General features: G+C 39.2%; 1 protein-coding gene across 1 annotated transcript in view; it reads right to left on the bottom strand.

The window, feature by feature from the left end:
• LAMA3 (laminin subunit alpha 3) overlaps positions 1 to 15,223 on the bottom strand; it is a 117,067-nt gene that overhangs the window by 42,039 nt on the left and 59,805 nt on the right. The window contains exons 27-37 of the mRNA XM_065627294.1: positions 14,956 to 15,053; positions 12,567 to 12,732; positions 11,870 to 11,996; positions 11,643 to 11,782; positions 11,148 to 11,263; positions 10,413 to 10,624; positions 8,929 to 9,133; positions 6,225 to 6,369; positions 5,308 to 5,448; positions 3,754 to 3,918; positions 771 to 872 (exon numbers count right to left, since the gene is read on the bottom strand). Coding sequence (XP_065483366.1) covers positions 771 to 872; positions 3,754 to 3,918; positions 5,308 to 5,448; positions 6,225 to 6,369; positions 8,929 to 9,133; positions 10,413 to 10,624; positions 11,148 to 11,263; positions 11,643 to 11,782; positions 11,870 to 11,996; positions 12,567 to 12,732; positions 14,956 to 15,053 — 1,617 coding nt within the window. The remainder of the gene's footprint in view (positions 1 to 770; positions 873 to 3,753; positions 3,919 to 5,307; positions 5,449 to 6,224; positions 6,370 to 8,928; positions 9,134 to 10,412; positions 10,625 to 11,147; positions 11,264 to 11,642; positions 11,783 to 11,869; positions 11,997 to 12,566; positions 12,733 to 14,955; positions 15,054 to 15,223) is intronic.

Here is a 15,223-nt window from a genome sequence, read left to right as displayed (position 1 = left end):
TAAAAGCACTTTTGTGTTTTCAGTCTCCTTTGCTGCCACACTCTCTCAGAAAAGGAGCTGCCTCCTGATATCATCTTTAGAGCTTGCCTTGGAAATTTGTGGCTGGCAAGAGGAGGGGAATAAGACTAATAAGGGAGTGAGGAACAGGGACTCTGACTCGACATTCTGGTGCACTTTGGATACTACTGTAGTAGTTTATGAGACAAGTTTCCCAATGAGAATCCTAGAATATTGAGTTAGTATTTCTGATGGTCTGAAGAAACAAAGCCACTCCCTTAGGAATTTCAACAAACTGTAAAAGATTTCAATTTTGGCCTTAAAGTGGTTAAATTAAAAAACTGTTAACCTAAACCGCATTTTTACTTCAGTCCCCTGAAGCCTTATAATTATACTTCATTTTACGCTGAAGAAAATTCTCACAAAAAGCAAGATTAATTACATATGGAATCCAGCACGTTTTGCAGAGCCGAGGCCATACTTGTTGACAACTGTGCAAGGCATTAATTTTTTTTTTTCCACAGGTGCATTTCACAGAAAAAAAAAATCTGTTTTATCTTTTCATTTGCTCTCAAGTTAGTTATGCTTAATAATATGTTACTTTGGCAAGAGAGGTGTGTTGATGGCTTTGAGTAAAATGTAGTTAATAGAAATGCAGCAAGTTGCTATAAAAGTTAAGCACACTATAGGAGCAAAATCTGCCACAGCTGTCATGTAACAGAAGAAAATCCTGGTATTGTTATTGCTTGAAATAAAAAAGTTTCAAAACTTACTGTTAGTTGTATATCAGGTCTCTTATCCAGAAGAACCATGCCCTCACTAGGTAAGCCAAAAGATTTCACTTGGTAACTTAGGAAGCCACCATACGAAGAAAGCTATAACAAAATGCACAAAAACCAGAGGTATTTGACTGCGCTATTGCTCAATATTAATATAATTTTGTATTCAAGTTTACCCCATTTTCCAGTTCTGCAAATACTATATTTACTCTTTGTTCTTTAGTCCAAATATAAAAATATGTGTTCCTTGGAAGAAAATTCTTTAAATTTTGTTTACTTAGTGTATCTGGCATCACTTTTTGAGCAGTACCTGTGCTCTGGAAGGTTACCTGCATTGGGGTTTTTTTTTCATATCTGGGATTGCACCATCTGTGATCATGGAGAAATCACATGTTCACATGAACAGTGGTCTTCCCCAGACTCTACAGAACAGATTTGGCTCATCAAGGAGCTGATATTAGACTGACAATAAAAGTGGTAATACACCACATGAACAGCCATGGATAAAAAGGAAAAGTCAGACTAAGCTGGGTTTTATATGCCAGCATTTTTCAACCTTACTACAAGCATGAATCTAATCAGGAAATCTTTGCTCCACCTCCTGAAGGACAGGACTTCTACTGATATCACCTCTGTTGTAAACAGAACGTTGCTGTACGTTCGGCTGAAACTACACTTCTTTTGGCTCCACCACAGGTGGCCTCAAACCCAACCAAATACATATGCTGCTGCCCGAAACAAAGACTTAGGTGAGTATGTTTGAATCATCTGACCAACAGCTTCCCGGGCTCATGTATGAGTGACTCAGTTTGAAACATATTGAGAGGAAAAGAAGCTCCAGGCAATTGCCCAGACAGCGTTTGTTCCAAGAAGAGCCTATGAAGAAAGTTTGTGGGTACTAGGTGAAATCAGGTGTTTTGCCACATATATACTACTTTGTCTTGCACCCTTTGCTCTTATGGCTTACGATTGGTTTTGATGTGGGAAGAAGAACAGCTTTGTCAGGTTTTGGTGCTCTGCAGATAAGCACCAGCCTTCACTCTACCCCTTCCCACATACTTTGATGAATTACAAACATAACACAGACATCTCAGTCCTAAATTTGTTCCTTGGATCACAGGACCATAATTAATGATATTATCTTTAGCCAACTGCATTTTCAAAAGCATCATTTGGAACATTGGCCATATTTTGCCAACATAATCAAAACAACCCCATATAAATATATTTTTAAAAAATATAAGAAAATTTAAGTTAGAGCTAATTTCCTGTTTAACACACATTTCAGGACTGCACCATATGACCAGCTGTTATATTACTGCTTGTTTAATGATTTTTTTTTTAATGGAAAAATATTGGTGTTGTAAACTACCCTCTGTATTCTATATGCACAGTGTTTATTTTCTAACATTAAGAGTGGTCTATTAAATAGAATGTTAAAATACACAAAAGCAGAAAATGAGGATGATGTGATCTGAATTTCTCAATGCCTGTTAGTTTCTGCACTGCTGTAGGTTTTATATTTGATTCCCTTTTAACTTTGCAAAGAAAAGACAGAGAGGGGACAGGAAATATACTCTGCTAAATATTAATGTTCCAGAGTAACTAGTTAAAAGGTTTAAGATAATAGAAAACAGTATTTATATCCTCATCATATTGAGTGACCTTGTTCACATTTTCCAAAAACAGGTATCACTGAAAGTAGACCAAAATATGACATTTTCAGAATGTAATAACATGAATGACTGGTTAATTTATGAGCTTCTAAAGCTAGAATCAAGATAGCATTTTGGGGGGTACTTTCGCTACTACAGTACAGCCGGTGTCAAAATATACACTTACACACAGTGTACAGTAAAAGCAGGGCCAAAAATAGAACTATTTTATTTACTGTGTTGTCATGGTAAATAAAAGCAAGTCATGGCATGCCTAGTTAGATACTGTGACATTCAACACAAAACTCTTAGCACTGTTCTTAACAGCTGTGCTTAAAAAAGGGTAATTGCCTGCTTTATATTTTGTTGTGGGAACAACAAAAGTCCTTTTGGTTTAACATTGTAGCAAATAAAGTGTGCTTTATCAAGAAATTTATTTGAAAAATAAGTTGCAGACATTGAAACAAGAACCTCTATAACATTGACAAAAAGCACCCTCACTAAACGTGCTGTTCAACTGAAATTTACCTCTGAGCATAAGAGAGCAGGGTGAAAAATACTGCTCTAGTCCTTAAAAAGGGCACTAAGAGGAACTTCAAAACTTGTACCATTTTAAATGCCCTAGTGTCTATCCCATTCGTTTTCACTTGTGTGACAGTAGGGTTGCATCTGAAAAGCCTGTGTGTCCTACAACTGGCCAGCAGCCGTCAACACAGGCAGAAGACCTGGGGCTCTGGGCCTGAAAGCCACAACTAGCAAAGTCCTCCTGGTCACTGTGATCCTCAGGCTGAAGTGCTGATGGATGTTAGTGGTGAGCAAGGGACTGCTCCCGTGCATGAGTAGAAAGAGCAGCAAGCACTTCAAAGAATACAAAGGTTAGAAAACCAGGTGTTGCTCTTCCCAAGCGACATATCGAAAGCAAAAGTTTGGGGTTTTTCTTGTGTGCCACTGAGCATGTAATCACCTTTTATTCTTTTGGAAATGTGCCCAGGAGGTACTCTAGGGAGTCTTAGGGATATTCAAGCACATTGGCAAGATCTATGTGTTCTGTCTTTCAGAAAAGCAGCTGAAGGTACCAGCTCCCTGAACCATAGCTCCTGACCATGGCACCCACCAAGATGATTAATTTGGTATTACTGATTTATAATTTTAATACTCTATTCAAAAGTCAAATGTCGTGATTCCTAGCATGACAAGAGAGAGACAAATCTCATGAGGGAAGAGGGAGAAAAGTATCTAAGAAAACCAACAAGACTCCATTTTTTTGCCAGCATCTTTGATAAAGACATGTTATTAAAACAGATGAGTTGGGTGTCATTTACCTTCTCTCCCAGGTAAGATGGTGGTGCTTTCCAGTACAAACTGTGCACTGAAGCAGGCAATTCTTGAACATCAGCCACTACGCTATTACTGACCGGATTGAAAGTGACTGGAATGTCAATATTTTCATCCACTGCCTCCAAGCGCCAGTTCCTCATGTCCACAAACTAATGAAAATACATAAAGGAAATAAAAGCTTGTCTCACGCTTTATTAAACTTTACCAGCACCAAGTAATGAAGAGAAATTATTTAGCCTCTATAATTCCCTTAGCATGAAATTCAATGACTTCAGAGCCAGTCTGAAGTCTTTGCACAGTGGATGTTGCAATGACCTCAAAAGAGAGCTTAAGTGGGATGGATGTGCCAAAGCTACTTGGGATGGAGGTATTTGGTTTGTCACCTGCAACCTCAACTCCATCTTCAGTCACATGAAGTCATAACCCTTCTGGAGGTGAGTAGGAATTGTGTACACAAACCCAAGGATACAATTTGGAGGTGCTTTTGTAAGTCCATTGCAAAATCAAAATAGGGGCATAACCTAAAAGACAGAGTGAAGACCTGTTGTGGTAGGTTAACTGTGAGAGAGGGGACATGGCAAGATATTTTGGAGAGGCAGGCAATGTAGCCTAACATTCTGGCTCTTTAATGCACATTTTGTGTTCATGGGTGTTGTTTCGTGAAAGACCATACATCCTGGTATTTATCATTATGCCGGGAGTAAGAAAGCATAATGCGTATGTTCCAGAACAGTTCTGTGGTGGGTTGACCTTGGCTGGCCAGAGCAATAAAACAAAAACAAAAAGATAGACATGTTTTCAAAAACAGTCTTTGTGAGGACAAGTAATCACTAGAGGAAACTTTCCTAAAGCAAATGGAAGTTTGCTACTGACTTCAAAAAGGCCAGTTTTTCATCCTTTGCTTGTAAACAGTGAAGTGCCACAACCTGGATTGCATCTAGTCAACATTCAACCCTAAACTCCTCATCCATCATTCTAGGGCTCTGCTTCTCACTTTCTCTTGCATTTTTTTCAGGTAGTTGTTGCTTTTTTTTTCAGTCTTCAGCCATCTTACCATTTATTTATGCTACTAAAATCCTGTCTTCTTTTCTCACACTTGATGTCATGTCTTTTTAGTAGGGAGGGAAGAAAGACAGTTTTTACAATCTCCATAGAATCTGTCACACATCTCTTAGGTTTCAAAATGCATCTGTGATATAGACATGTAAAATGACACGTGCTTATCAAAGCATCTTGAAGGAGACCATTGACTTTAATGATGAACAAGTGTCTGAAGACACAGCAATAGATGGCCAGCTCAGCTTCAGTCCAGCTAGTGATTTGTAAACAAACAGGTGAAAAGGGTCATTTCTGCTGAAAGGCACTTTCCCACTACACCTGCGTTTTAACAAGGCTGCACTACATCTGCACTATTGCTTGCAGAATATTTTTCCTCCTCAGAAACTTATAAAATATATTTTCAATTTTGGAAGAAATACGACATGTCCTTGGAATAAATGCAGGTTCATGAGAGCAAAGAAAAAAACGATTGAATACACCTTGGTTCTACGATGATTTGTGCTGCGACAGTTGCTGGTTGCCCCAAAACAAAAGCAAGAAGTGCATCCCTTGGGATTAGAAGGGTCCAGATAAAAGGATCCTGGTCGGCAAATATCACATTCTGCACCTTCAACATTCTCCTGTTAAAGCATAATTGAAAGAAATCTCAGAGTTTGCCTTTTGGTTTTGGTGAGGCCCCCAAAACCTCCTGCACATAAAACAAATCTTCTGAAAGAATAATTATTTAAATTTATGGAAACATGAATGAAAATGTGTGATTGTCTGGATACACCGTATTCCACATGCAAATGAAACTGGCTTCTTGGAGACTTAGTTATGAGCTGTCTTTCCAGTTTATAAAGTGAACCACCAAGTAATAAATATTAGTCAGAGACAGCTGGTAACTTCCCTGCCAAAACCCTCCTGCTGGCTTTTCCAAATCTACAGTATAAAAGGTCACTTGTGAAAGTTCACATTTATCACATTTAATTATGCAGAACAGAACAAAAGAAGATTTCCTGGATATAATGATGTGGTGAAATGTCAACTGACATAATATGGCTAAAAAAAGCATGGGACCTGGTTAACATCCAAGAGTCAAGATACAGATGCATAAAGTGGATGTGTGCAGGGTACAGACTGCTTCAGTGAATCAATGGACATCCGCTCTGCAGCACTGCAACACCCTGCAAAGCCTAAGAGTGCCTGTAAAACTGACAGATATTGAACTCATCAAAAATGGTATTTAACTGCTACTGTGATAATCTGTGCACATACTGCAAAGTGTGATGGTTTTGTATTTAATTCTTACTGAAAACTACATTATAAACTCACTTCATTCCCCCCATTAAGCACAAAACAGTCACTGATGTGTAAACGATGCTTGTGAATGCAGAAGTAATTTGATTTATCTGACCTTGCAGAGGCAAATTCCTGTCTGGGGATCGCAAACATCTGGTTCTGTTCCATCTCTGTTGCAGTTACATGGCACACAGTTTGGGAAACCATAAGTACCAGGAGCACACTGATCACACCGCCGTCCTTTTATTCCCGGTTTGCATCTTTATCAACAAAAACACACAGAGGAGGGAGTTAAGAGGGTAGGCAGGAATGCAGCAAGGAAGGGAAGATGAAAGCAAAAGGCAGGTGGATCTCTGAAGTGCTTGCATGGCTATGACACAACTTCATCACTTTTTCAGCAGCAGGTTAGTATTGTTCTCTGATTCCAATGGTGAGAGTTTTTATACGGTTGTGGAACTGATTAGGAATGGATTTGATTTCTAAGGTTATAAATGCTCACAAGGGAATTAGACTCCTACAGCTATACAGTGCTTGCAGAGCAGAACTACTCTCTCTGTACAGCAAGGTGTGAAACATGGGTGTTGTACACAGGGAAGCGGAGCTGGAAGATGATTTATAGCTGGAAGATGTGACTGGGCATTTCTCAAGGAATTCACCTGCTAACATAGAGGTGGAAAATCCCTGGCATATGAATAATTATGGGGACTTCAACCTGCCACAAGGCTTGGATTAGTTTATAACTGTTCACAAAGGACAAAATCCACTTTGCTCACAGTGGAGGCTGGATGTCTTGGGTTTACTTAGGGGAAGTACAGAAGACACCAAAAAACAACATCAAACTATGAACAAGGCTTGAGGTAAGAGAGAACATTGTTCAGTGGCAGCAGCTGCTTCATCCTACCTTTACAACAAATTTGCACAGTCGGGTAAAACTAGTGAAAATATAGGTCTGATAATCTCTCTTCCTCCTGTCTGTGCCAGCAAACTGTCTGTACCAGCCCAAAGGAGGTTTCAAGAGAGTAAGAATCCATCGATAAAGAATGACTGCCGCCACCACCATCCACATCTTTACATTGCAGTTGTGGTGAGATAGTTTTAAAAAGTCCAGCAAGTCAGTGGAGTGTCCTTTGGCTCTCAGCACCAAATTTATATGTGCACTAACACTACAAATTTAATGGAAAGAAACAGTTGAAGTATGCAGACAACATAGACTGCACCTCATGGCATATATGAAAGCAGTTACTCAATTCACCAAACAACAGGCAAAGCTTCCCAGAGTCTCTCTGAATGCATTACCCTCACATACAGACAACTGGAGCTGGATGGGGACTTTGAACTTCATGTAATCCACAGACGGAAAAGTATTAATCATAATGTAGTAGTTAGCTATACACTTCAGCAATCAGCCCAAAAGGCAAATGTCAAATTTTGCTTCAGATCTTTTTGCCATAAATTGTCATTTCTTTGATATTTCTAATTAGGCTGCACATGAAAAATATCACCGTTATAACCAGGCAATACAGCTTTTCACTGAAATGGAAAAATGTGACTATTTCTGCAAACATTATCCTCAATTTTACTCGAGTTGAAATGTGCTAAGGCCTTTCTTTGAAGTACTAAATTTTATTTAACTGAAGTATTTATATTATTTATTTTTGCATAGTATTATTTTTATTTTTATTTTGAACTGTACAGGGAAAATGAAAGCAGAGACTAATCAGAGTGAGTGTGCATCAAGAGATACAGAATATGCTACACTTTCTAAATATGAAGAGAGATTCCTGTTTTGCCCAAGGGGTAAGAAAATTATTCACTCCATACCAAAAGGACAGACTCAGGAAAAAAATTTAAATTCAGGAAATAATATGAGCACTCTCCGAAAATTAGTGTCCTCTATCATATTACAGAATTTACAGGATTAATGGCAGAGCAGGAAGGACGATATTTCTTTTTGTTAGGACCCTGCAAAAACATAGCCAAACCAATCAAACTAAACTAACCAAGGCCTTACACAACCTATGGGCTATCAAGTATTTGTACTCATTATTTAAGGACTTGATTTTCCCAAGGAAATAATAGAAATGTTCAACTATACTAATAATGACAGCATCTAAATATGGGAACATTCCCTATGGCTGTGGCTGTATGCTATACATATTTTAGAGGATGTAAATATGAGAATAAAACTAAACAAAAAAAAATTCATCTCAGCATGCTAACCTACAGAAGAATAAGCATATATCATATAGAAGGGATTATTTTAAGGGTAGTTATCACCTGCAGCTCCAACAGAACCGTATTTTCCATACACACAGCACCTATCATTAAAATTTTTCAAAATTCATTGAAGACATTCATGCATTATAGTACTTAAAAACATCATTAGATTTAAACCTAGGCAGACTGTGGAAGGTCAAATGCAAAGTTTTAAGAATTGGGGAGATAAGGTACACCATTACAAATGATGCACATGTCCAGAAGTCAGCAGCTCTGATGTGAGGTCTGCTGCTAACTGGACATTGAATAAGCCATATGAGACAGACACAGATTTGGTGACTTACCATGAGCAACATGGCACGTCACTGGCAAACAGAATGCATCCCCAGGAATCTCAAATCCCACTATTATTTACCTGCACAAACCACATTTTCACTAAACATTGCAGGTACCCCTGAAACGGACGAGTTCTCACTGTCGCCACGTACTGCTTAAATCCCTATTCATCATCATGAGTTTCCCTCATCCCCTCCAAATACCTGAAAAGAATGGTGAAGCAAGACACTCGTACATTGTTTATAATGCACATAACCCAAACTTACTTGCACTGCCCGTTGTTTTTTTCACATTCTGGGCTTGCCACATTAATGACTCCTCTTTCTGAACAGTTGCAGCTCTCACAGCCAGCAAGAGGGTGATAGCCGAAGTAATGTTTCTCACACACTTCACATTTTGGTTTCACAGTTTGTGGAGGGCAAATGCATTTACCAGTCATGTCATCACAAAGACGCTGCCCACAGTTGCATACTAGGTCAAAGAAAAAGTTGTACAATCAATCACATCTCAGCCAACAATCACAGAATCATAGAATCATAAAATAGTTTGGGTTGGAAGGGACCTTCAAAGATCATCTAGTCCAACCCCCCTGCAATGAGCAGGAACATCTTCAACCAGATCAGGTTGCTCAGAGCCCCGTCCAGCCTGGCCTGGAATGTGTCCAGGGATGGGGCATCTACCACCTCTCTGGGCAACCTGGGCCAGTATTTTACCACCCTCATTGTAAAGAATTTCTTCCTCACGTCTGGCCTGAATCTCCCCTCCTTTACTTTAAAACCGTTACCCCTTGTCCTGTCATAGCAGGTCTCACTGAAAAGTCTGTCCTCGTCTTTCTTATAGGCCCCTTTTAGTACTGAAAGGCCGCAATAAGGTGTCCCCGGAGCCTTCTCTTCTCCAGGCTGAACAACCCCAACTCTCTCAGCCTTTCCCCAGAGCAGGGGTGTTCCAGTCCCCAGATCATTTTTGTGTCCTCCTCTAGACTTACATTTGAAGCAAACACATACAATCTGTATGTATAAAGGACATGATTCTTTTCTCTCACTAGTTTTAAGCTCATGGTCACGGAAACCAACCATATGACTCTAATGGTGGTTTCAAAGAGTAGCTTTAGTCCCCAGCCCTTTTCCACAGATTGGTTGCTTAACTTCACCACAAGCATTATTATCATTTCCCCAAACTGCCAAGGATTCAACAACAAATAGTTCTGGTGTGAAGAGCACCACTTTTACAAATTAACAGTAATAAACAGAGTATAATATCTGGGAAAGCTGCTGAAGACTCTTGGTGTAATCTATAAATCTGGCGATATTTTTTAGAATAGCACCAGAAAAAGAGGAATTAAGCATGCTATGTCTCTGATTATCTATGGAAAATCTTGAAGGTACAAAATGGGATACAACAGTAATAACTTACAAATGATTTAGCGGTCAGTGCAGAATAATCCATTTGACTGAAAGAGTGGCAATATGAATTTTAACCAATAAAACTGTAAGCCTGCTACACCTGATCAGACAACACATGTGAAGGCACAGTTCATAATGAACTAGATGTGCTTAAAGGGAATGGGGTTACTTCTGCATTAAACTGAAAGCTATGCTATGCAACATGTAAGGTGGCTCAAACATATGATCTCTCTCTCATATGATCAAGCCCTATGGAGAAAAGTAAGGCTGCAGTACCTATGCAGTGAAATCGCAGAATTAAATAAAAGGTCAGGTCAGGCGCTGAATAAGTCCGAGTATGTACTTACACTTGCAGAACGGGAATCCATAGTAGCCAGTTTGGCATCGGCTGCACTGACGACCGATGACGTTAGGCCTGCAAATACACTGTCCTCCCAGGGGGCTGCAGGTAGGGCTCGTGGCACCCGCACTGTGGCAATTACACGGCAGAGCTCCGTTGTTGTAGAAAGCCACCAGTGACCTTGCAGAGTCCTTACAGAAGGCAGATGATCCTTCTGGGCTATTTAAATTGAAATATAAATCATGTAAGTATTGGCACTTGGGAATTGTTCTGAGCGTGCTTTGCAGTGGTTCAGTAAATTAGGGCCCTGGATTTGTTTGGCATAAGGATAGCATCACTACACATGCAAGGATATACTTTAACTAAATTAGTGGTGAATGGCTTTGAACATGCAGGTAGGAGATTTTTTTTTTTCAAAGAAAGTGCATATATTAGTCATATCAGTTCAGACATGCCAAGCAAAATACTAAGTACCAAAGATGGAAATACCAAAGACAGAAAGATGACATAGATTTTCGTCTTTTGTACTGTGAGTAATAAAGCTCTACCTTTACATTTAATTTACAATAGAAAGTCATGGAAAAATGACTCATGGAAATTTAATGGGCCAGCATAAGCCATGAAAAGCATTTTAATGTAGCACAATGATGGGGATTTTATACATATGTCTTAAATACCGACTGAAAATAATATTAATTCCCAGCTTGTTGTCAAATGATGTTTTTTAGAAAGCGATGCTTACTCAATATAAAAACTGTTTCCTCCACACTGGCTGATAAAATCAAATGACTTGTCCACTGTCTTTTTGTCAAGAATTTTGTAACTGTAGGTGTCTGCTGGAACAACTAAGACATTTTCCTTAAAACAACAAAAAAGCTAAATTGTACATTTCAGAGAAAAGCAAAAGACACAGGCTAAGGCATTTATATATTTAAATGTTGCTTTATTATGCATTTTGGATTTTCCCAAAACCCATGACATTTTAAATGGAAAAAAAAGGAAAATATACTAATCTTGCCCCCAGAGCTGTGACGCTACAAGCAGTGTACAATAAAAACAGTGTATGATATCTTAAAAATTTAAAATAAAACAGAAGCAGTGCACAAAATCCTAAAAATTTGGAACACAACATTAAAACCCAAATTCTTTCTTTTTGGTTTTCATCTTTGCATCTACTTCTAAATGAATGGTGAAACTAAGAATAACATTTCGAAGTACATTTAGGTACTAAACATACCAGAACCAGCGTTCGTCCATCTGGTATCATCACTGTAACAGAGACCTCAGGTTCAGAAATGTCAAGCTCAATTTGGTTTTCTGCAATCACCTGATCCCGACAGCCAGAGGTGTGAGGGCAGAATGAAGCATTGAAGGAACCTAGAAGAAAAAACATGGTGCCAAAAAACGTTCCATGTACAAAAATGCTGAGAAAGGAAACGGGTTAGATCAAATTCAAACGCTTACCTGACCACAGACGTCCTGCACCCACATGCACTTGCACGGGGAATACTGGGTGTGTTGGCTGATAAAAATGTACCACAAATACATATCTGCCCAAGTGGGGCACTCTGCCACCCAAGGTAATCTGGTTCTGCAGAAACAAGAACAGCTCTGATGATAGCATATTTGTTTCACCTATCTGCAATGAAGTTAGCAATGTCTCCAACGAATCATCGAATCATAGAATAGTTTGGGTTGGAAAGGACCTTCAAAGGTCATCTAGTCCAATCCCCCTGCAATGAGCAGGGACATCTTCAACTAGATCAGGTTGCTCAGAGCCCCGTCCAGCCTGGCCTGGAATGTGTCCAGGGATGGGGCATCTACCACTTTTCTGGGCAACCTGGGCCAGTGTTATATCACCCTCATTGTAAAATTTGGCAAAATATGTAGAATATGTCATTACAACTGCATGCTCCTATCTGTGTTCATGCCAAGCATACCTAATGCTCTCCTGCAGTCTGTGAGACTACTCTGGAGTTCAGAAAGAAGCTGGGAATTTTGTTTCTCTTTCTGTATATTGTCTTTGTGGCTTACTCAGTCTGCAACATTTTGATCATACCACATCATTCAGTTTTGATACTCTTAAAGTATTTCTTCTATTTAACTTTACTAAGAACATGCTTTATAACTCAGGAAACAATATTTTCAAAATATGAGATACCTGTAATGGTGTCAAGGTGACTCCATTAACTGAGTCAGAAGGTAAAGTGACACTTAGTGGATCATCCAGTATATTTCTCTGTACTTCAGGAATTTTCCCATCATTGAATGGATCCAAAACCAAAGCTGCTGGGGGAGTTTCGTACACTGAGGGAATGCACGTTGCACTAAAACCAGAATTATGTAATTACTCTTGGGGCCAAGAGAATTTTTTAAGCATTGTAAAAGGAAGAGCTCGCAAAAGTCAATATATTAGACTGCAGTACAATTAATAATGCAATAGTAACCTCTGTTACTCTTTGGATTCTATGTAAATGAACAGGAAGTAAGTGAAAACAAGAGGTATGGATTTAACTCACAAAAGGGAAAATGTACATCAACTGCTTTTACTCCCTCGAAATTTTCAAAAGTTGAACAATGTCAATGGAAAGAGTTTGCTAGGGAAGAGAAGCCTAAAAGAACCAAGAGTGTTTAAAAAAAAAAAAAAAAGTGTGAATCCAGTTAGCTACATTCACTAGAATCTGTACTAATATTGAATTCTCAGTTCCACAAATATTTACGTAGGTGTATCCTTTAAACATGCAAGTTTTCCCACTGAGGTCAACTGGACTACTTAAGTACTTAGAAGTTAAGTATACACTCAAATATTTGTAGTATTGGAGCCAAAACAAATAACAGTGCTCCTTGAAAGCATCCTTATTCATTCACTGCTGTGTTTAACTATTCCTTCCTTGGTGTATTTAATTCTGAAGGACTTGATGGAGAGAAATATTTTCCAAGACTGCAGGAGAAAATGGTTTTGGGGGTTTCCTGCTAGTATTTGTTCACTTCTCGTAAGTATTCAACAGACAATTATTAATCTTCGCTCAAGACAGGCCCAGAACTGCAATGGCAAGTGTGTTTCAGGGCCAGGACTGAGACGGATTTGCCAGGCCTGTGTGGGAAATCACAAGCAGTATCCACTTACAATACTGTCAAACTGAGCCAAGACTCTGTACCTTTCAACTTGGTGAACGCTAAACATTTTCAGAAAAATAAAAATACTGCCAAATAATGGTCTCAATGGCAGAACGTAAACATACAATAAAAAAACAAAACCACAAAACCAAAGTAAAAAGTACTAATTTCTACATTAGCTTTATTTTAAATCTTGTTTTTCACCCAGCCTCTTTTCCTCATTTTATTCAGAATGTAAATGTGCAGGAATGCAAAATACCTTTTATGCGAGGACAAGTATCTTCAGTTTTAAAAAGCTACTCTCAGTTGTCGCACTCTGAGCAGGATGATTAAAGCTGCAATTCAATGCTATGCATGCTTGGAAGCCAAGTATAGTCACATGCCGTTATCCAATTTAGTATCCAGATTTTTCTGCTCACTATTTCAATTCAACCATTATATTAGAAGCTACAGTCTGGAAAACTATTAGACCTAGTCACCAACGCCTTCTGCCTCTGAAGTCCTGCAAATGACATTTACTTTTACTTTGAGGCCCTTCCCATTGCCAGATCAGTAGGAAGAAAGCCTTAGGAGTAGCATCACAAGGGACATCCTGGGGAGTGCAGCAGGAATTGAAATGTGGGACTCCCTGATTTGGAAACTGCAGCGATAGCTCCTCTCTGGCCCAAAGAATAAAATATAAGGAGAAAAGAGCTTCAACAGGACATAACAAGTGATCTGCAGAACCCCAAACTGATCACGTGGGAAGTGAAAGTTCAGTTTCGGATCTTCACAGCAAGAGAAGAGCCGTCAACCCGGGTCAACCGAGTGCTCTAATTACTGGTCCCATACAAGTATAACAGAGGAGCAGGATCATGTGGCGTTGCTGTGCGGGGTGAATGCTGAGGGCAGACCTACCATACAGGCCCCACAATGAGATGGACAAGGGAATGGCTTGTTTGTGAAGAAAGGGTTTACATCTTGAGTAATTTGCTGCTGTCAAGTTGAGCTGGTGGATTTGTGCATGAAAGGGCAGTCACATCCCTTACCTAATGGCAAATTAAAGCCATTTTGGAACAGCTGAAGCAGCAACGTGCAGAATGAAACTCCAGGTGGAGCAGTAAGGATTTCAGGCCACAGAACTCACAATGTTGCTCCAGCTTGGATACCTATCACGCTGGAGAGCATGTGAGAGATGTGTGTTTTCTAATTCATTAGCACTCTGTGGTTCAGACAGGCCTGAAATACGCTAGTGTTAACAAAATCCTGGCCAAAGACTGTCTAGGTTAACACTAACACTTTAGCTTTTTTTACAAATACCACTTTGCAAAAGCAGTCTACAAATCACCTGTAAATCACTGAGCAAAGCTTCATTCAAAAGAATAAAAATGCCATTTAGTCTGCCTTTCAAGGTCTTTTTCAGAAAATACGAGGAATAAAAACAAGCAAGTTACCTTCCATCATGGGTACTCTTGTAAGCAGCTATGCACTGTACTTTAGGATTCACATATTCTGGAGAAAATTCTTCGGCTGAAATAATACAAACCTTATGCTGAAAAATAGCACAAGGCACAATTAACAATTAATATCATAAATAACAGGGCCAGCCCTGAAGGGGAAGGATGGAGCCTAATTTTATCATAGGGAAACTTGAGCCCAAAGCCTTGTTCTGTCATGGACTTCCCACAAGATTTTGGATCCTGTTCCCTGCCTGCACCTCAA

Source organism: Caloenas nicobarica, chromosome 2, assembly GCF_036013445.1.
Source record: "Caloenas nicobarica isolate bCalNic1 chromosome 2, bCalNic1.hap1, whole genome shotgun sequence".
In the NCBI taxonomy this organism is placed as follows: domain Eukaryota; kingdom Metazoa; phylum Chordata; class Aves; order Columbiformes; family Columbidae; genus Caloenas; species Caloenas nicobarica.
This window is presented reverse-complemented; position numbering and strand designations above follow the sequence as displayed.